At 45.2% G+C, this 20,675-nt stretch overlaps 1 protein-coding gene across 34 annotated transcripts in view; it reads right to left on the bottom strand.

Annotated features, from left to right (window-relative positions):
• The window catches only part of ZNF532 (zinc finger protein 532), a 122,362-nt gene that overhangs the window by 64,481 nt on the left and 37,206 nt on the right, over positions 1-20,675 (bottom strand). For 23 of the 34 annotated variants that reach the window (XM_063795770.1, XM_063795772.1, XM_063795781.1 and 20 more), the window contains one exon: positions 462-2,824. In XM_063795770.1, coding sequence (XP_063651840.1) covers positions 462-2,807 — 2,346 coding nt within the window. In that variant the 5' untranslated portion in view covers positions 2,808-2,824. Of the gene's footprint in view, positions 1-461; positions 2,825-4,069; positions 4,222-4,369; positions 4,592-20,675 lie in introns of all 34 variants that reach the window. The other 11 variants (XM_063795783.1, XM_063795784.1, XM_063795788.1 and 8 more) reach the window with 5 other exon arrangements.

The raw sequence follows: 20,675 nt of genomic DNA, 5'->3' as shown, positions 1-20,675 counted from the left end.
TGTTTCAACATTGTTTCTGTTCTTTTTTTTTTTAAAGAGATACGATCTCGCCCCAATGCTAGGCTACAGTGCAGTGGCTCAATCACAGCTCACTGCAGCTTCAAACTCCTGGGCTCAAGCAATCTTCCCACCTCAGCCTCCCGCATATAGCTGGCGCAACAGGCACACGCCACTGCTGCCACAACCACAACCACCACTGCCACTACCACTCCTGCTACCACCTCCAACACCACTGCCACCACCACATCCCCAGCTAATTGTTTCTATTCTATGAAAACAATCCTTACTGGATCATGTGCCCGGCTGCACAGGCATTCCCCCTCCCCTCCCCAAACACACACACACACACACACACACCCGTCCATTTCACTGCATTCCCACCCTAAAATCAAGGGCATCTTATCAAGCACTCATGCCTACAGACTCATCACTGAAACACAAAAATTTAAATGATACTCTACTTGTCCACTCGTATCTGCAGCCTGCTGGAAATGTGTAGCCAGTGATGTCTCGTCCTGGAAGACTTCATTACACTCCAAACATTTTAGACTATGTCTACACAGTTTGGAGGGGTCTTCATCTAGGGGCATGGCTGGGGTGATGGGAGTGCTTGAAGGAGCCGATATGACTGTCCCAGTTATGCCAGACTGAATTTTTGTGACAGTGTGTGTGCCAGCTCCCACAGGGCTCTGAAGAGTGGAAGTTGAAGTGGAAGTATTGCTTGACGGAGAAACTATCATTTGATCTGCTGGGACTGGCTTTAAAATTAAGTGGGAGCATTGCATTACCACCCCTTTCTCCTTATGCCCACGGGCATGGGAAAGGAGGCTGCATTTGTTGTAAAAAACGAGGTTCTTTGTACAATGGTTGCACGTTACTTCGATGCGCACGCTCCGTCTGTCGTAGTGCTGGGTCAGACTCTTTTCAAGTGCGAAGGAGTCCCCACACTCCAAGCACTTGTACCCACGCGTCGGTAACGTGATCCCTGCATTGGCGGGAGGACTGAGGTTTGGGATGTAAACAGGGACTGGATTGACACTGCTCAGCACCTTGTTGAAAGCTTCCACCACAGAACTCTGCAAGGACGACACCACCTGGACTCGAGACACCTTTTTGGGGGGTTGCGAGGCTGCTGCATTGATTATTGCCTGCTTTATTTGTTGCTGAGGTTTGGTTAGCACTTGGCGGAGTTCAGAGGTGGCCTGGGCACCCTGAGGCAAAAGGTTAAGGTTGGCAAGGTGCACAGTCTTTGGCACGAGTTTGGCATTGGCCAGGCTGGATGCCGGCACCACGACAGTTTGCTGCTGGATGGCGTTGGCAGCTTTAATGATGGCGCTGCTGGCACTCTGGACAGAGGCAGCAGATATGACCGTGGCTTTCACCGTGGTGTTGTTAGCGAGCTTCAAATTAATGACTTGGGATCCTGCCGTCTTCACAGCAGACACCGGGAGGAAAGCAGTAGCCACAGGCTTGATTGTGACCTGTTTGGGGGTGAGCTCTGCAGGGGAAACTGCATTGGTCACGACCGCAGACTGGAGAGGCGCCCTGGGGGGAGAGGAAAGGACGGCGGCTGATGCTGGAGACGACAGAAGGGATGTCACAGAGGCCATCACGGACGCTGTCTGCTCGGAAGGTTTCTTTCCAGAGTCAAGATCCACTTCTGGCAATACCCTGGTCACTGTTCTCTTGATTTCCCCAGAAGATGTCTTAATGGTTTTTATGCGGACTTTGGGGATTGCTGGTGTGGACCCTGCGGGAGAGGACGGGGATCCTTTGCTGCTATTCTCACTTGAGATGCTTCTGGGACTATCCGGTTGCTTTAGGGATGGTTTTTTGGTCCCGTCGATGAGATTCTGGGATTCAGGAGACTTGTCAGCGGCTCTCGGACTGTCATTTACTTCTTTTGGTAACGGGGAGGATTCCCTCGAATTGGCCACTGGTTCTTTGCAGGAGTCTGAAGCCGCCTTTTTAGCGCTGAGAGCCGCGATGGCAGCGATGCAGGACGAGAGCTTGGAGGACGACTTTGTCTTTGATGGCGCAACGGTGGGGAGGCTGGTGTCATTCTTCTCGGAGCTCGGCTTCCCATCTAGGACTCTGTTTTCCAGCACCTTGTCAGAGCTTTCCTTCAATTTATCCTCTGCTTTTCTGACTTTAAAAGGTTCATAAACACTCAGGTTTATAGAATTGGCTTCTGTTTCTCTCTTAACAACTTTGTTTTTCTCCACATTGCCTGACGTAGAGAGTCCAGTTTTGCTGGAGTTTTCCCCTCCGAGTGCCTTCAGCTTATCGTAGTCCTGCTGGGGAGCCGACCCCGTCAACACATTCGACCTGAAGCTTGATCGCACGTCCTCCTTGTCAGGGGGGTCATCCACCTCAATCTTCTCGTCGTCATCAAACTCTTCAGCACTGGAGATCGGGCTAAACTGGCTGAATGTCGAGTCTTTCAGCGTCACCTCAGAGGCAGGCACATCTCCTTTCAAGGACTTTGCTCCATCTTTACTGTAACTGTCAAGGGAGGATGCTGTGAGAAACCCATTATGTAAGCCATTGCCAGTGGGGTTGTGGCCGTCTTTCTCCCCGCCCTCGGAAGAGTCAATGTTCCGAACATTCTTGACGATAACGCTGACACCCACGTCAGAAGATGATGGTGCGTGGGAGTCGTCCTCTCCGTGAGCATTCTGCTTCATGTGGCTTTCATGGTCATCGTGTCCAGACTCAATAGCTGCTTTAGGATCGACCATATCTGGGATGTCAAATGCTGCCAGGAGGTCATCAAAGTCTGGGGTCTTCATATCCCCCATGGTCATTAATTTGAGCAGATGTTCTGTTAAATGAGCAGAAAATAGTTCCATCAGTAATTGGTATTTCCTCACGATGAGATAAAACCCCTATACAATTCACACTAACATAACGATTACTAAGAAAGAGCAAGGAGGTAACTGCATTTACGGTAACTACGAAACTCTGAGTCCAAGTGGACAAACATCGAGAAAATACATGTAAGACCTAGATAATTTTAGCTTCAAAAGTAAGCCCTCCACACTGCTATACGGTGTTACCAGCGTTGCTCCCAGCTAACAAGAATGAAGTTGATTGAAACTGCTGTAGCCTAGAAAAACAGGTTCTGGTGTAGCACCTAGAAAATGTGTCCCTTTCATAAAAAGCTACTTCCAACATATTTTGATCTTGACAGTATTTAATTCTGCTGGCAAAATTATCACTATCATCGTCACCATCAGATTTGGGATACCTTATTAAAAGAAACATACCACACTCAAAAAAGGCAAGTACAGATTTCAATATTCATCCACAGAAGAAAGAAATCAGCATCCACAGCTACTGCAGGATATCTGCTAATAAATTCCATTTGGGACTTTTTTTTTAAAAAAAGTCCTAAGGAGCTGATTCTGTCCATTTTTATTTAACCCTAATTTTCCCTATTATGTTTGTTAAAAAAGAAACATTCCCAGATGATAGGAGGATGGAGAGTTTTAGAAAAATGGATGGTCACAGCCATTACTAAACATGAAGGATATATGAATACATGCAGTGCTTGAGGGATCTTTAAAAGGGGCTCTTCCCCCGACCCGCAGAGGACAAGTGATTGTCGGGGGAGATAAAGCCTCCACTGCAGGGGGCATGTTCTGCTCCCTGGACCCCCAGCCTTCCATCCTGAGACTCTACTGTTTCCTGGTCTCTACTCCAGTCTGTGTATACTTGTCTCCTCTTACAGACTGGCCTGTAAGCTGCCTGAGGACAGGCAAAGTGTCACTCATCTTTCTAGCATAAATGTCAAATAACGCAACACCAAGACAGGCACTGGGTTTATAACAGAAGAACAGGGCTGGACCCAGCTCTGTCACTCACTAGCTCTGGGGCCCTCAGCAAGTGAGGGGATCTCTTGGATCTGTTCCTTCTGCAGTGGAGGCAAACAGCCAGGAAGAGAAGGAAAGGAAAGAGGGAAGAGGAGAGAGTGAGAGAAGAGAAAGGGGAATGAAGCAAGCAGCAGTCAGTCGGAAGGGAAGAGGGTAGCAGCTGACTTCAGGAAACTTTCAGTGGAAGAATTCACCTAGCCAATTTAGATGCATGTTCCTAGACAGACTCTGCCCTTCGGTATTTGCTGTGTCATTATCCTTCCTTCGAATCTGCTTTAGTGGTCCCTGACACGTTGCCTCCTTCCACATCTTACTGAAGCACTTGATTTTCTTTTTCTTGTATAATCTAGAAAACATCACACATTCCTAATAAAAGTTAACTATTCCAGGGTCAAGAGAGAACTTCTACTCAGTGAGAATACACATGCCTGAGAAAACTCATATACACCACAAATCTATCAACAGCTGCTAAGACCCTCAGTATATTAACTCACTCTGGGGACACATCCAAACACACTGAAGAATTTGGTTAGAAAAAACTACTGCTGAAGGCGAAATCAACACTTAGGGTTCGATGGGAGCTGAAGAATAAATCCGCTTCTGTTCACACCTGTCTCGGTTAATACCGAGCTGAAGAAGTCACACGTGCTTTTCTTTCGATGGCTGACTCAGCATAGAGAAAACATTCTGTGACCACTCTTCTCTCAGAGGGGCGCCTGCGGAAACAGAGGGGGAATAACATACCCCCAGCACCAAGCTACCACCAATGCAAAAAGTACACAGGAAATAAAACATTAACATCTCTAAAGGGATACTGACGTACAAATATCTATGAGAAGTCAGATTCAGTGGAAAGTCTGTGATTATGGTTTTGTTTTTTAAATGAAATTGAACATTTAAACTGCAAAATGTGGGGAATGAAAAAGCCATCTGTCAGGCACTATATCCACAAAAGAATCCACCCACTTACAAATAATCCCTGAATGTCACCACTCTTCTTTCTATTCATCATCCTGCTGTTGTAAATGGAATACTCACAATAAAGCTGCCATTAGCAGAGTATCCCTGTGATCTGTCTTTACCAACCATGTTGATCTAAAGTTGGAGGTCACTGTGATTAGAAAACTCAAGACACCACCCCCTGCCCCACCAGGGTTGAAAGGGCCTGAAAAGTAGATTTTTAACTGATGCAAAGCTTGGGCTCAGGCTCTGGAAGTCCCCATGGTAGTGGGGCTCTGCCCTAGTCCCCCCACCCTTTCTTTCGAGCTTCACAGGATTTTATGTCATTTGCCCTCTCTTTATGACTTTGGTGAGCAAAAGACTTTATACAGTTTCACACTGTTCATCCCAGAGGGCAGTCGGTTCAGGAACAAAAAGAAGATAAGAGATAATTCAAATACTCAGTGGGTGGGAGGCCCAGAACATACAACCACAAGAATGAGGAAAGGTCGCCCCACGAAACCAAACTTGAGTGGTCGGCAGTGCGACTGTCTGACATTCTTATGAACCCTGGGAAGGTTAATATGGCTCTTCTCACCTTTTTCTGCTGTTACACGTACAGGAACCTCCTGATTTATAAACGCATGCACAGCAGCCGTACTGAATCACTGAGTTAATGCTAAACTTGTTGACCTCCACATCACCCCTATCTTCTCCTACCTGCCCAGCTAAAGCAGAGTTAGGATCTAGAAGGCCCCAGAGAGGAACACCCATGCCTGCAAACCCCCCAAGGGGTTGGGGGTTGAGAAGCAACTCTTTCTCCACAGTGATCCAGCCTCACCCTGTCCTCATCCCTCTACTCCACCTAAGGTTTATACTCTTCTCTTGGGGGACGTGGGGAAGTCCAGCATGAAGCAGTGGGACGTGCTAAGAGGTCAGAGTGAACTGATGGTAGTTTTAAAAAGTGAGTCAGTCATCCTAGTTCACCTGCAGGAAGGCCGACTAGAAGCTGAAAATGCATAATGGGCATTTCTGAGTGCAGTGGCCAACCGAAAGTGCATCGTGTCGTCTGAAACCCGAGATCACTGTGGTGCGTGGACTCCCCTCTCTGGGGTTGTATAACTAATGGAATGGATACCACTCTGTAACTTCACACTTCTTTTTTGGTTTATAGGAACGTTTTTCATACCCACAATCACATTGTCCTATTACCCTTTCCCTTCCCACATTCTGGAAGGCAAGAGCAAGTGTTCCATTCCACTTGGAGGGGAAAAAAATGTATAACTCCCACTTCATTTCTCAGTTATACTGAATACAAAGAGGAATGTTTATGCCTGAAAGTTTTCTTTGCTTTCCACCCCAATTCCTAAGTACTACTGTCTTAAAAATAGATTCTTTTGCTTAAAAACATTACAAAAATAAATCTCAGTCCTCTCTTTTAAAAGATAAAATAGAACGATCTCATTTTAGCTTCCCTTTCCCTCAACAGTTTGATTTTCAAACAGAATTAGCTTTAGTTATTTTAACAATGTCTTTCACTTATGCCCTATAAAATACATCTCCCTTCAAAGGCGATAATAGTCTTTTATTTTATTTATTTATTTTTTCCGAGACGGAGTCTTGCTCTGTCACCCAGGCTGGAGTGCAGCAGTGTGATCTCGGCTCACTGCAACCTCCGCCTCCTGGGTTCAAGCAATTCTCCTGCCTCAGCCTCCCGAGTAGCCGGGATTACAGGCGCCTGCCACCACATCTGGCTAATTTTTGTATTTTTAGTAGAGACGGGGTTTCACCATGTTGGCCAGGCCGGTCTCAAGCTCCTGACCTCGTGATCCGCCCGCCGTGGCCTCCCAGAGTGCTGGGATTACAGATGTGAGCCACCACGCCCAGCCAATGGTCTTTTAATTTAAAAGTAAACCCTATATAAATGACCTATAATTCACTAATAGCATTTGTGCTTAATGTATAATGTTCTTTCACCCAAAGACATCAACAATATCTGAGGGAATCAGACCTGTTTACAAAAAAGGAAATTGAAAGAACTCAGGTCTGTCACATGATCACTTTATTTTCTCGTATGACACAGAGACAAAACATTTCCTTTCCTACTCAAAGCCTCTGAGAATTATGAAAAGCTATTTCATCTTTGTTGGCAGAAGTCAAAAGTTATGAAGTCAAAAGAAAAACGTAAGAAAAACCTATTCACCCCTTAATCATACTTCTCATACTTTGTAACAAAATTCTTCTTCCTTTGCAATAAAAAAATTGTTGGTTTCCCAATTTCCAATTAGAGAATGTCAGTATTAAAGGCACAGGCACAGCCTAACCATTAAATCCCAACTTTAATCCTGAAACAGAAAGATGCACGCCTAAATCCAGCCAAGGCCTGCCTCCTCTGACCTGTGAAAACGCTGGTTCCCTATTTAATACAGAAACTAACATTTCCCTTAATGAAAATCAATACCCTCTAAATCATAACAGTCCTACTTAGAGAAAAACAAATCAAAGTCTACTGACCATCTTGGCAGTATTATAAAGGCTTCCCATAAAACAACTGTAATAATACAAGGTCTGCTTTGGGATTCCCAGTCTTATTTTCTAGCACTATCTGGCCACTGAGACCCTTCATTGTATCTTTTTTATTCCACTGAATTTTTTTAAAAAATAATTCTTTTATATATATATATTTTTTCCTTTCCCTTTCTTTTAGGATGGGGTCTCACTATGTTGTCCAAGCTGGTCTCGAACTCCTAAGCTCAAACAATCCTCCTGCCTCAGCCTCCCAAAGTGCCAGGATTACAGGTGTGAGCCACTGTGCCTGGCCCAAAAAAAATAATTCAATAAATGAATGGATCTAGCATGTTTTCATCTTTCCTATCTTTCCTTCAAATATAAAATGTTCTTATAACATATGTTTATATTATGTAATGTTTCAAATTTAATTTCCTCCTCTTAGAAAATGAATCTAGCTAGCATCCCCAGTTTTTATACATCTTCAAGAAACACAGGGATTGACTTCTCTTGGCTGCCTACATTCAAATTCTTGCTCTTCCCATTATCCCATTATGCAAACCTTAGCTCTGCCTCCATCACCAATCTCTTACATCTTTAGAATTTCCAAGGCTCTGCACATTGTATCTCTTCCACCAAAGAAAAGAAAAAAAACCTTCTCTCTTCTCTTCCAACTGATCTTCTGCCGCTTTTATCCCACTTCAATCTCGACTGCATATCAGGGAAACCTATTTTCTCACTGCATTTCCATTCCAAACACCACGTCGGTTCAGCTACGCAGGTCGACCTCATGCTTCTTCACTCTTCCTAAACCAGCTGGGGACAGGGGTCAGTTTGAGGGCCAAGTTTTTTAAAAAAATTTGATCAGCCGCGCCTCTGGAGCAGCTGCCATAGTTCACTGCCTCTCTCTAGGAAGTGCAGGCAGGGGTGGGAGAGACTGGGCCCCAAAAATGGCAGATTCTCAGATTTCAAAAAAATAGCATACACGCAGACACACACATGAAAAAATGTGGAAAAGAAAAATAAGCAATTATGAAAAAAGCTATGGAATCTCTTAATTACTTGCCATCTGAAGGTCCCATGCCAGTGACAAATGCCACAGAAAGTTTCATTTTACCTTTAGCCTTCACACTAGTCAGACCCTGATTAAGTCGAGACAGCCAGCACCTTGCAGGTCTAAAGGTTCCTCCCCAGCCACAGGGAAGAAAGCTGACACAATGGGACACCAACAAGTCGCCTGGACCCTCTGACCTGTCAGCACTGCTGGGCACCCTGATCACACTCTGCCCCCTCTCAGCAGAAGAGCTTCATTTTCTAAGCAGCCTACACCAGGGTAACACATAGTGTACAAATACAGTTTATATGCACAGTCAAAGAACAAATGCATGTTTTGTTAATTCTGTATGAGTTAACAAGAAATTAGCAAATATAGTTGCTATTATCCAAAATAGTTATTTACTGGTTTCCTTAAACCTGATGATACCAATCATGGATATACAAATACTTTGCTCAAGGTAGTATGTTTTCTTCTTCAGCTAACACTTGATATTCCTGATCTGAAATATAACAGATTTCCTGATCTGAAATTCAAACTGCTTCTGGAAATATCAACACAGGAGTCACTTACTAATGCCACGAACCAGGGCACGACCTTGGGAAATAGAGGAGTGAAGCCAGCCCCAGCCATTTGCTGCAGTTATTCCACACTCCTCCCTCAAGGTTATAAAAGTAGGCTCCCCGCCCCCGTCCATTCCCCTCCTCGCACATCAGGAGCAACTAAGGGAAAGTCCCTGTCCCTACAAACCTCAGCCTTCTCTGAAAGCTCAACCTCCCCCACTCGGCCTACTTCTCACATCACAGCTCTCTAAGGAAGCTCGCTCCCCAACTCCAAACTCTCCTGGGTCAAAACGAAAGCTCAGCTACAGTGAGAGCTCCTTTGCTTTTTCCAGGAGAGAAGCTCCAGGGAAATTCAGGGCGTGCCTGTGGCCCTCCACAGCAGGTCCTCAGCGTCATTTAGCACTGCAATTTTGTTTTTCCTTACTAACTCCCGTCCTGCCAAGAGACAAGGGCTGCTTCTTTTCTTTCCTTTGACACAGGACCTGGCTCTGCTGTCCAGGCTGGAGTGCAGTGCCATGATCATAGCTCACTGCAGCCTCGAACTTCTGGGCTCAAGTGATCCTTACAAGCACCGCCACACTCAGCTAATTCTTATTTGCTGTAGAAATGGGGTCTTGCTCTCACCCAGACTGGTCTCAAACTGGCCTCGAGTGATCCTCCAGCCTCCCCTCCCAAGTGCTGGGATTAAAGGCTTGAGCAACCCTGCCTGGCCTAAGGCTGTGGCCTGCAGATGTTACTAATCTCTCCCTCTTCTAAACTCCATCCCCCCTTTTCTTTCTGAAGTTAACTTAAAAAATCATAGTCACCAATCAAGAGGTCTCCCACAGCTTCCTTCCTTCAAATCTTGCCTGTACCTTCATGCTGGCTTTGCCAAGCCAATCCTCCACAGTGAGCTTGGTCTGTCCCTTCTATTTTGGGTAATTCCTATCCCATTTGCCTAGTGGCATAGAGAGATCTCCCCCAGCCTTACCCTGGAACCCCTGGTGCTCTGTCCTCTTGCCACGCAGCCTTCATGGCTCAAGTTCTCCAGTACTGGGACATATCCTGCTCCTCCCAGTATCTCCCCAGCCCTCTGACAATCCACTCTCTCAAAACCACCATTGAAATCCAGGCGGGGCTGGGCGTGGTAGCTCATGACTGTGATTCCAACACTTTGGGAGGCCAAGGCAGGATGATTGGTTGAGCCCAGTAAGTCGAGGCTACAGTGAGCTACAATCACGCCACTGCAATCTAGCTTAGGCAACAGGGTAAGACCCTGTCTCTTAAAAAAAACAAAAAAACAGGCTGAAGGAGAGAATTTTAGGGCTCATGGAATAGTTCTGTATCACAAATGTGGTAGTGGAGACATGTTTCTGTGCATCTGTCAAACCCTTGAGAATTTCAGGCCAGGTGCGGCGGCTCATGCTCGTAATCCCAGCACTTTGGGAGGTTGAGGCGGGTGGATCACTTGAGACCAGGAGTTTGAGACCAGCCTGGCCAACATGATGAAACCCCCTCTCTCTCTCTACTACAAATACAAAAATTAGCTGGGCTTGGTGGTGCATGCCTGTAATCCCAGCTACTCGGGAGGCTGAAGCGGGAGAATCGCTTGAACCTGGGAGGCAGAGGTTGCACTGAGCTGAGATCACGCCACTGTACTCCAGCCTGAGTGACGAAGCGAGACTCTTTCTCAAAAAAAAAATAAACTAGAGAATTTCACTGTGTGTAAATATTAAATTTAAAAATAAAAACCAGGAATGGGAGGGGGCGTCCAAAATTAAGACCAACTGTAATTTTGGTCATTCATACAAATGAATAACATGACTACACTGAAGGGTGCAGGGAACAAAAAACTAACCTAAACAACTCAGAAAACAAAATTATGACTGTACATTGTAAGGCTAATGAAAAAGGACCGTGCACAAACACCATCCTCTAGTAAAAAACTGCTGAAATCTAGTTAGTAGTATTGTACGAATGATAATTTTTTAGTTTTCACAAGTGTGTTAGAATTACAAGATGTGACCTTTAAGTAAAGTTGGGTAAATGAGTACACAGAAATTCTCTGTCCTATTTTTGCAACATTCATTTTTTCTTTTTTTTGTAGAGACAGGGTCTTGCTATGTTGTCTAGGCTGGTTACTCCTGGGCTCCAGTGATCCTTCCACCTTGGCCTCCCAAAACACAGGGATTACAAACATGTGAGCCACTGTACCCAGCCAAAACTTTAAGTTAAAATTATTTCAACATAAAAGTTAAAAAGGGAAAACCCAGGCTATGTGACATAATACAAAGGAGACAGCTTTGGAGATGAAATCCTTGCTGCCCTATTTACTACTATTAGCTAGTGACCTGAGGTGGCCATAGCGCCTCCCTGAGTGGCCCTTCCTCCTGGGTCCAAATGAAAGTGCATGCCGTCGCTGAATAGTGTAGTCTCACAGCCAGAAAACACTCCAGCAACGATCCATTCCCAATCTGTGTTCCCGCGTGCCTGTTTTTGCTGCTAATCATCTTTCATGTTGCCTGTGACCTCTGCAGAATTTCATTTTCTGGTCATCCTTTCCTCTCGTGGACCCCACAGCACTGCCTCAAGCTCACCTGGCTTTTCCTGACTCACTGGCTCTTCCTCTTCTTTCCTTTCATGAGTCCCTTCAGATTCTCTTTTGTTATCTACCTTTGTTGAAAGGCAACCTCAGCAACTCCCATGGTCACAACAGTCAGAACAAACAGGTTTCTACCTTTAGCCCTAATTCTGCCTTAAGAGTCGTCTTTCCATTGCTGGGATGATATTCTGCTTGGCTCTCCCTACACGAGGTCAAACTTAAAACTAAAGCCCTCATATTCCCTCCCAACATGTTCCTCTAAATCCTATGTTTTGTCAATGACCTTCACCTGCTCTAGGAAAACATTAAAAATCTTCAGGCAGGCTGGACGCGGTGGCTCACGCCTATAATCCCAACACTTTGGGAGGCTGAGGTGGGCGGATCACCTGAGGTCGGGAGTTTGAGACCAGCCTGACCAACATGGAGAAACCCTGTCTCTACTAAAAATACAAAATTAGCCAGGCGTGGTAGTGCATTGCCTGTAATCCCAGCTACTCAGGAGGCTGACGCAGGAGAATTGCTTGAACCCAGGAGGCAGAGGTTGCAGTGAGCCGAGATCGCACCACTGCACTCCAGCCTGGGGGACAAGAGCGAAACTCCATCTCCAAAAAAAACATCTTCAGGCAGCATTTCACAAACCATAAAACACAGATACTAGTTCTGTAGGATGTTATTAGGTCTTTCACAAAGACAAGACTGAAATGCACATAGCAAATGCTGGATTTTCCAAAGTTAAACAGATTTCTTTCAGGCAAGAGCCACTATTATGCTAATGAGTATTACAAATCTCCAAAAACAGGGACGTCAGTAGTCACCAAATTTTGATCTAACTGCAGGTCATTTTTTCTGATCCATGAATACAAATGCCAAAATGATTTCCCAAAAGGCTGCAGAAACTTTTATTGTTGCAAATTATGCATTAGAGTTACTTTTACTGCATCTTGTCCCTCAACTTCATAAGCTAATGTCATTATTAGCTAATATCAAAGGCAACAAAAAGATGCCTTACTGTATTTCACTTTTCCTATTATTTGAATGTTTATTTTTTTCTCCTATGTTTTTGCTAGTTATAAATCAATGAATGATGAATGAATGGATGCAGGGAGCTGATGAATTTCCTGTTTATTTCTTTCTTCAGCTCTATGAAACAACTTACCGATCTACACTCTCGTCATTTATTAATAAGCAAGGACATACAAAGCCTATCCATACAGTTCCCTGAAATAAATTGTCTGTGGACAAACTTTCATGAAGAAAAAGAGCATTTAACATCCCAGCTACACAACACACAAACAATAAGTGGGAGAGCACAACACCCGTGGCAACATGATTCCATTCCAGCACCAGCATTCCCTTTGTTCCTGGCTTGTGTCCAAAAATTTTCCACCTAAAAAATGAGGATAACAGCATACACTCAACCCCAGGGATATAGAAAGGGGCTACTGATATTTAGAGGGAGCCTTGTCATAATTAAACACACAGCACAAAACAGCATAACATTCAAACAATGAGTGACCAGTGGTTAGAGAATGTCAAAGAATACTCCTACCCTTTTCATTTAAGAATCACAGAAAAGAGACCTACAACCAGGCAGGAGACCTATTTGGCCAGTATCACATTCAGGAAAACAGTCTGTGGTCATCTCATTTATTAACCTTCCTAGTCAGACTGCGGCTTTCAGCAAAAGAAGGAAAGAAGGTAAGTGGGCATCATCTTTACGGGGAAGGACTGGTGCTAGAAGTCTTGTGGGAAGCTCAGGGGCTCACCTTGTCAAAAACAGAACTCACTGGCTGGGAGTGAGCCTTGGGAGAGATCAGAATTAGAGGATGAGGCACAAATGACCAATCTACCAGGTCAGAACCTGGGAGGCAGACGGACAACATGCTGACCGGAAGCACAGCTACCTGACCATCCTCTCCTGAACCCTCCTGATCTTTGCAGCCCCCAAATGACAACAAAATTATGAATATACACAGACACAACACTTCACTGGGTATAAAACTTCTCCGCCGGGATCACACCACTGCACTCCAGCCTGGGGCAACAAGAGTGAAACTCCATCTCAAAAAAAAAAAAAAAAAACTTCTTGGCTGGGTGCAGTGGCTCACACCTCTAATCCCAGCACTTTGGGAGGCCAAGGTGGGCAGGGGGGATCACGAGGTCAGGAGTTCAAGACCAGCCTGGCTGACATGGTAAAACCCCATCTCTACTAAAAATACAAAAATTAGCCAGGCGTGGTGGCACGCGTCTGTAATCCCAGCTACTCAGGAGGCTCAGGCAAGAGAATCGCTTGAGCCCAGGAGGCGGAGGTTGCAGTCAGCCGAGATCATGCCACTGCACCCTAGCCTGGGCAACAGAGCGAGAGTCCGTCTTTAAAAAAACAAACAAACAAAAAACTCATAAGCAGCAGCAGCAGCCTTAATGGTCATATCTGAAAGGACCCCTGCTTCTCTGCGCCCTGCAAAACATGAGGTTGTCTCCTCTGTAGATAGGTGGAGGAGGAGGTGAGACCTGTGAGCCATCTTTTCCAGGTCCTCAGGAACCTCGCAAGTGAGTTTTCTCAAGGGAACCCCAAGAATTATACAGAAATGCAAAACTCTGACATTTGGGTCTTTGTTAAAATTTAACTTTAATAAGTTTTTAACTATTTCACTATGGTTCATAAATCTGTAAAGTTCCTGGACGCTGTAATAAAAGACAAATCACAGTCCAAAAACACTATCAATCCAAATTCAATCTTTACAGCCAGATTCCTACATAGTATTAATACTGGAATTCAGATCACATAAAGAAGCAGCCAATTTCTCTTTCAAGTAATAATAATTTTGTATTAGCTTGGTCTTCTAAAAATCTGACAGCTGTAAAAATCAGAGCTGGGCAATCTATGGCAAAATTAGATAGGAAAAAGAAGAAAGTGAGGTCATGGGAGAAGGTGAACCCAGCACCGGTGCAGGTGCCTGACAACAACCAAAAGTGAGGAAGACAACCTGCCCGGAGCTGCATTTCCCACACCATTCTCCACTGAACGAAGCCAGGGCTCCTTGGAGAAACGACCGATCTAGGAATGGGCAGGAAATGAACCTACCAATGAATCTTATAGTGTCAGAAGGTAAGAAAGAGCTGAATGTCCCCCTGCCTCCAAAAAAAAACAAAAAAACTACACTGATGGGGCGTGTCAAAGCGACATAGAAGCCCATGGAAAACTGGAACAACCCGAGCAACAAAATAAAGTAGTGTTGTGTTACAACCCAAAATATTAAATAAATATCCATGAACGCATACTGATATAAATGATGGAATAACTAAACAGGATATGCAAACCATCCCCTGTGCAGAAGTTCCAAAGTAATTTATGTAGATGCCCCACCCTTATGCAGTGAAGAACTCCCTGCCCCTTCAATGACTTTCTTCCGAGGACAGTACGGAAAGGGGAGAAAAAAGCAACTTTACCATGGAGAAAGAAACCTGATGAACACAACCTCAGCCAGGTGGTCAAGGTCAGCATCAACTGTGGTAAGTTACACGGACAGTATGTCCCCGGGCTGTGATGAGAATGGCACACTGCCTCTGAGACCTTCTTCCCAGAGACACACTACCCCAGCCTGACCACAGGAGACACATCAGACAAATCCCAATGGTGGGACCTCCTACAACATCCCTGACCAGTATTCCTTACAACTGTCAAGGTCATCAAAAACAAGGGAAGTCTGAGAAATGGTCATGGCCAAGTAAAGTCTGAAGACTAAATGTAATGTGATATCCTAGACGGACTCCTGGAACAGAAAAAGGACAATAGGTAAAAACTAAGGAAATCCAAATAAGGCACAGACTTTAGTTGTTGGTGGTTGGTTGTTTTTAAAGTAAGATAGAAATAGTGAATAGTTAAAGAGAACCGGCCAAGCATGGTGGCTCACACCTATAATCCCAGCATGTTGGGAGGCCAAGAGCTCACAAGTTTGAGACCAGCCTGGACAACATGGCAAAACTCCATCTCTACAAAAAATACAAAATTTAGATGGGCGTGGTGGAGCACACCTATAGTCCCAGCTACTCCAGATGCTGGAGTGGAAGGATGGCTTGAGCCCTGGAGGCAGAGGCTGCAGTGAGTATGTTCGTGCCATTGCACTTCAGCCTGGGCGACAGAGCCAGACCTTGTCTTAAAAAAAAAAAAAAAAAAAAAAAGGAGAACCTGGGAGTGTGAAAATGCAGGGGAGAGCTGGGATGAGACGTTGTATACTATAATCCTTTTACTTCCAAAGAATATTGGCGAAAAGCAACCTAAAAAAAGAAGTAATTCGTACAGTGTTTAACAGCTCTGGATATGTAGATATTGGCTTTCCATTTTCTCCTCTCACCAGTAAACTGCCTCAAGGTCAGCGACTAATCAAAATGATGTAGCAACTTTTAAACCATAGGTTATTAGAAACACAATTTTCAGGCCGGGTTTGGCGGCTCACGCCTGTAGTCCCAGCACTTCCAGAGGCCGAGTCAGGTAGACCACTTGAGGCCAGGAGTTCAAGACTACACTGGCCAACATGGTTAAACCCTGTCTATACTAAAAATACAAAAATTGGCCGGCCATGGTGTCACGCACCTGTAGTCTCAGCTACTCGGGAGGCTGAGGCACGAGAACTGCTAGAACTCTGGAGTCGGAGGTTGCAGTGAGCGAAGATCGTGCCACTACACTCCAGCCTGGGTGACAAGAGTGAGACCCAGTCTCAACAACAACAACAACAAAAAGAAACAAATAGAATTTCAAAAGTTTGCATTCTCTATGATTTCTGCACACAAAATCATTCAGATGATCTTCCACGACTACAGCCAGCCCCAGTCTGTGGCCGGAGATGATAAATGATTTATTTGGTTTATCTTTTTGGCCAATGGTACGCAACACAACAACTGGATCACTGATCACTTAATATATGAAATAACAGCTTATTAAAAAACAATAGGTCCCTCCTAAGAATTTGGTTATAGGGATCACAAGGAAAGAAATTATTTCTCTCTCTCTCTCCATCCTTCAGGTATCGTCTAACAATGCCAGCCTTTCCTTCCACAACAGCAATATAACTGGGTTTTCAATTCTAAAAATTAACACCGATAAATAGGAACTACCGTTTCCCTTTAAAATATAGCCAGGTGTACATTTAGCTTTTTTTAATCATGGTAAAACACACAAAACATAAAATTTACCATCTTAACCATATACATTTTTTTTTTTTTTTTTTGAGACAAGGTCTCACTAGGTTGCCTAGGCTGGCATGCAGTGGCGTGATCTCGGCTCACTGCAGCCTCCCCCTCCCAGGCTCAAGCCATTCCTCTCACCTCAGACTCCCAAGTAGCTGGGACTACAGGTGCACACCACCACACCTGACTAATTTTTATATTTTTTGTAGATACAAGGTCTCACTATGTTGCCCAGGCTGGTCCCAAACCCCTGAGCTGAAGCAATTCGCCTGCCTCGGCCTCCCAAAGTGCCGTGATTACAGGCATGAACCACCATGGCCAGCCGCATTTAATTTTTATATGAAGAACATATTGAACGATAAAAGCAAAAAGGCCACCTATTATTACTAAGGGAGAGCATGCAGGGGAAGTTTTAAAAAATTAGTTCAACTGTTCCCAATGTATGCTGAAATTTTCTTAAATTTCTTAAATCTCTAAAGGGCAATCTATAAATGCACACATTGTCCACGGTTTGAACTTCAGACTTCTGATTTTTTAAAACTGTATTCACTAAACACCCCCACATCAAACCACAGTCACTTCACTTCAGAGAGGTTCAAATCTGGTTTTTGTTTTTCTTGAGATATCTAGTTCAAGTGCCTTGCGGGTATGTACAATCAGATATCCCACAACCATTTCAGCTTTCTTAAACTAACTTCGTCATCTCTTACTCAATATCAGACTCCTCTCTTTCGATACCATTATTTTCTCAAACTAAGAATTTCACCTCCAATTCTTCTCCCTGGGCCCTGCCCGCTTCCCTGGCGCTGTTTTGCAGATGCGCCCTCATTCTCTCTATAATCGCTGTCGGTCCTCTATTTTGACCATCTCACCTCACACCGAGACCAATGCTCTGTTCTCCCTGTCTCCAGCCTCTTGTTCAGAATTTCCAGATAAATTTTTCTAAAATTCCTTTTAATTATAGCTATCACTCCTCCTATTAAAAATCCTGGAATCACCTTCCAAATTAAGTCCAAACTTCTTGGCCTCACACCAAATTCCCAATACAATCTGCCCCCAACCATGAGCTGCTGTGGTTCCGCGTGTTTTTCGCAGGCCCAGCTTTCCTTCTTAGTTTGCCCTTCTGGATAACCTCTGACCTGGAATGCCTCCCCCAACACACACTTATCTCCATTAGCCAAGTATGAAGAACTCATTCTTCAGGTTCTACTGAAGGAAGAGCCTCAATTTCCTCATCTTCCAAAAGGGGAACTAATAGTTAACAGCCGTATCACAGGGTTATTCTACAAATGGAAACAAGTAACACGGAAAGTGCCAAGCACACAGACTAGCACAAAGGCTATTTTCTTCCTTTATTTTTTCTAAAAATTAAATGGGAAAAACTAAATTAATATTCTTGAGAAGAGAAAGTGAAGAAGTTGTGAGGTGATGATGGTATGATCAGAGGAAAAAGAAAAACGAGGGGATTCTTGGGTACTTCACAGAGTGCTGGCACCGGTTCCCTACGGCATTTCATTCACTTTCAAAAGCACAGCCTTTCTCCTAATGTGGATGTGCCTCCAGTCCTACTCTAGGTATCGGCCACTAGAAGGATCACCTGGGGCCAGGTGTGGTGGCTCACCCCTATAATCCCAGCACTTTGGGAAGCCGAGGCAGGTGGATCACCTGAGGTTGGGAGTTCGAGACCACCCTGACCAACATGGAGAAACCCTGTCTCTACTAAAAATACAAAATTAGCTGGGTGTGGTGGCACATGACTGTAATCCCAGCTACTCGAGAGGCTGAGGCAGGAGAATCGCTTGAACCCGGGAGGTGGAGGCTGCAGTGAATCGAGATCACACCATTGCACTCCAGCCTGGGCAACAAGAGCAAAACTCCATCTCAAAAAAAAAAAAAAAAAAGAAGGAGAAGGGTCACCTGGAGCTCAGAAACGAAAAAGAATACACAGGTTTCTCTTAAAAGGCAGCAAAATGATCACGCCACTGCATGCCAGTCTGGGGCAACAGAGGGAGACCCTATCTCAAAAAAAGGGCAACAAAATTTCATCAATCCACAAAACATCTCAGCATTTCTGGGTCCCCTGTGACTCTTGCTTTTGACTTTGAGACTTCTGTCTTCCCCATCAAGCACTAACCAAAGATGGGCTATGATCTTAACCGCCCCCGTCTAACCCTGCCCACCCCACACCTCCACACCATGCTGACACAGACAACACTGCTGCACAGGGCCGGGCTCACAGACCAGGCCCCACAGAGAGCAGAGCACTGGGATGCGCAGCCACAATGTGACATGGGCCAGGAACCCCAAACCATAGCAGTGGTACCCATGCCCCGAAACAAACACTCTAAGAGAAGCTGGAGGAGAACAGGCATGGAGAAACCGCTGTTAGAGAGAAGACAAAGAGGAAGTGGGCTAAGAAGTCCTCACCATGCTGTTAAGGTGTCTACTCCTAGCTGTCCAGTTCTCTGGAAGGGAGGCAGCCTCAGGGAGGGAAGCCAGTGGGCACCCACTGGCCAGGCGACCAGCAAGTCAGCACTAGCCAGGCAGGCTGTGAGAGCAGGGTGGGGTGCGAAGCCAACAGAGAAATCCTGGAGCTCCAGAGGAGATGGGGACAGGGTTCTCCAGAAGCAGCCAGGATGATAAGAGGCCAGTACCCATTCAGGGCAATCCTTAGGCCATGCTAACTGGTGACTCCACCCCCGCAGGTGGACTCATCGTCACTTGTAATAGGTACTGTTGTCTGCTTGTGTATTTGTCTTCTCTCCCTCACTGGTTTAAAGTTCCAGATTCCACTTTGCAAAATTACCCACACCAGTGCTCTCCAAAGAGCAGGTGCTGGCTAAAGAGCAAATGCATCATAGTAAAATATATTAAGTGCCTAAAAGTCCTATGTATTTTCACACAGCCCACAGCCTCTACTTCTGAACCAAGAAGATATCGGAGGGGCCTGGACTCAGCTCCCCAAGGCGACTCCTCTGCACAACGGCTCTACAGACACCTGAAAACTGCCAGAGGCCGAGCGCAGTGGCTCACGCCTGTAATCCCACTTTGGAAGGCTGAGGCGGGAGGATTGAGGTCAGCAGTTCAAGACCAACCTGGCCAACATAGCTAGACTCCGTCTCTAAAAAAGGAAAAAAAGAAAAGTGCTAGAAGCCAAGAGGAGACGAACGCCACTGATGTGGGCTTCACAACGCCCAGCTCCAGAAAAGAGAAGTTCAGGTCAAACAGAGACATTAAACAAGGGCATAAGAAGGAAAAGAAAGAGACCCAGAGGAAAGGTCCCATCTCGGCCATGGGTCAATACTCTGAAGGTAGAAATAGAAACAGGCAGATGGTTTTTGAATTTTAATATTTTATACATGGCAAGGACTGCCCATGAAACAAGGCTGAGTGAATTCACGAGTTTCTTTCCCTTCCCTCCTGAAACCCTACAAAGATGGCATTAAAAGTATTTTTTTTTTATTTAAATAGGCAAATAGAGACAGGAAGTAAGTGGTTGCTTAGGGCTTGGGGGTTGGGAACTGGGCATCATGGTTAAAGGATACAGGGTTTCTTTCTGAGGTGATGAAAATGTCCTAAAATTGACTGGTGGTGACTATACAACTCTGTGAACATGTTAAAAATGACTGACCTGTGTGCTTTAAAGAGGCAGGTGGCATGGTATGTGAATTGTATGTCAATAACGGTTGCCAAAAACAATATGCTGTGAGAATGGAGTCAAAGCCAAGGTGAGGCATCAACAAAGTTTGGGGAAGAGGAGGAGGACAGGGAGGGGCAGGTGACCGCCAGATCATGAAGCTCCGTCCTAAGGTCTGGTAGGAGGCTGCCATGGAGGTGGGGACGGTCAGTCCTACAGCTGCAGAGACAGCCAGGCCTTGGAGCCAGCAAAGAAAGCAGGGAGCAGGGCAGGGCTAGAAACAGGGAGCCCCCGACCCTGCATCAGCTGGGGAAGCTAGGGAGGAGGGAGA

This window comes from Pan troglodytes, chromosome 17 (genome assembly GCF_028858775.2).
Source record: "Pan troglodytes isolate AG18354 chromosome 17, NHGRI_mPanTro3-v2.0_pri, whole genome shotgun sequence".
NCBI lineage: Eukaryota > Metazoa > Chordata > Mammalia > Primates > Hominidae > Pan > Pan troglodytes.
Note: the sequence above shows the minus strand (reverse complement) of the source record. Positions and strands in the feature narration are given on the sequence as shown.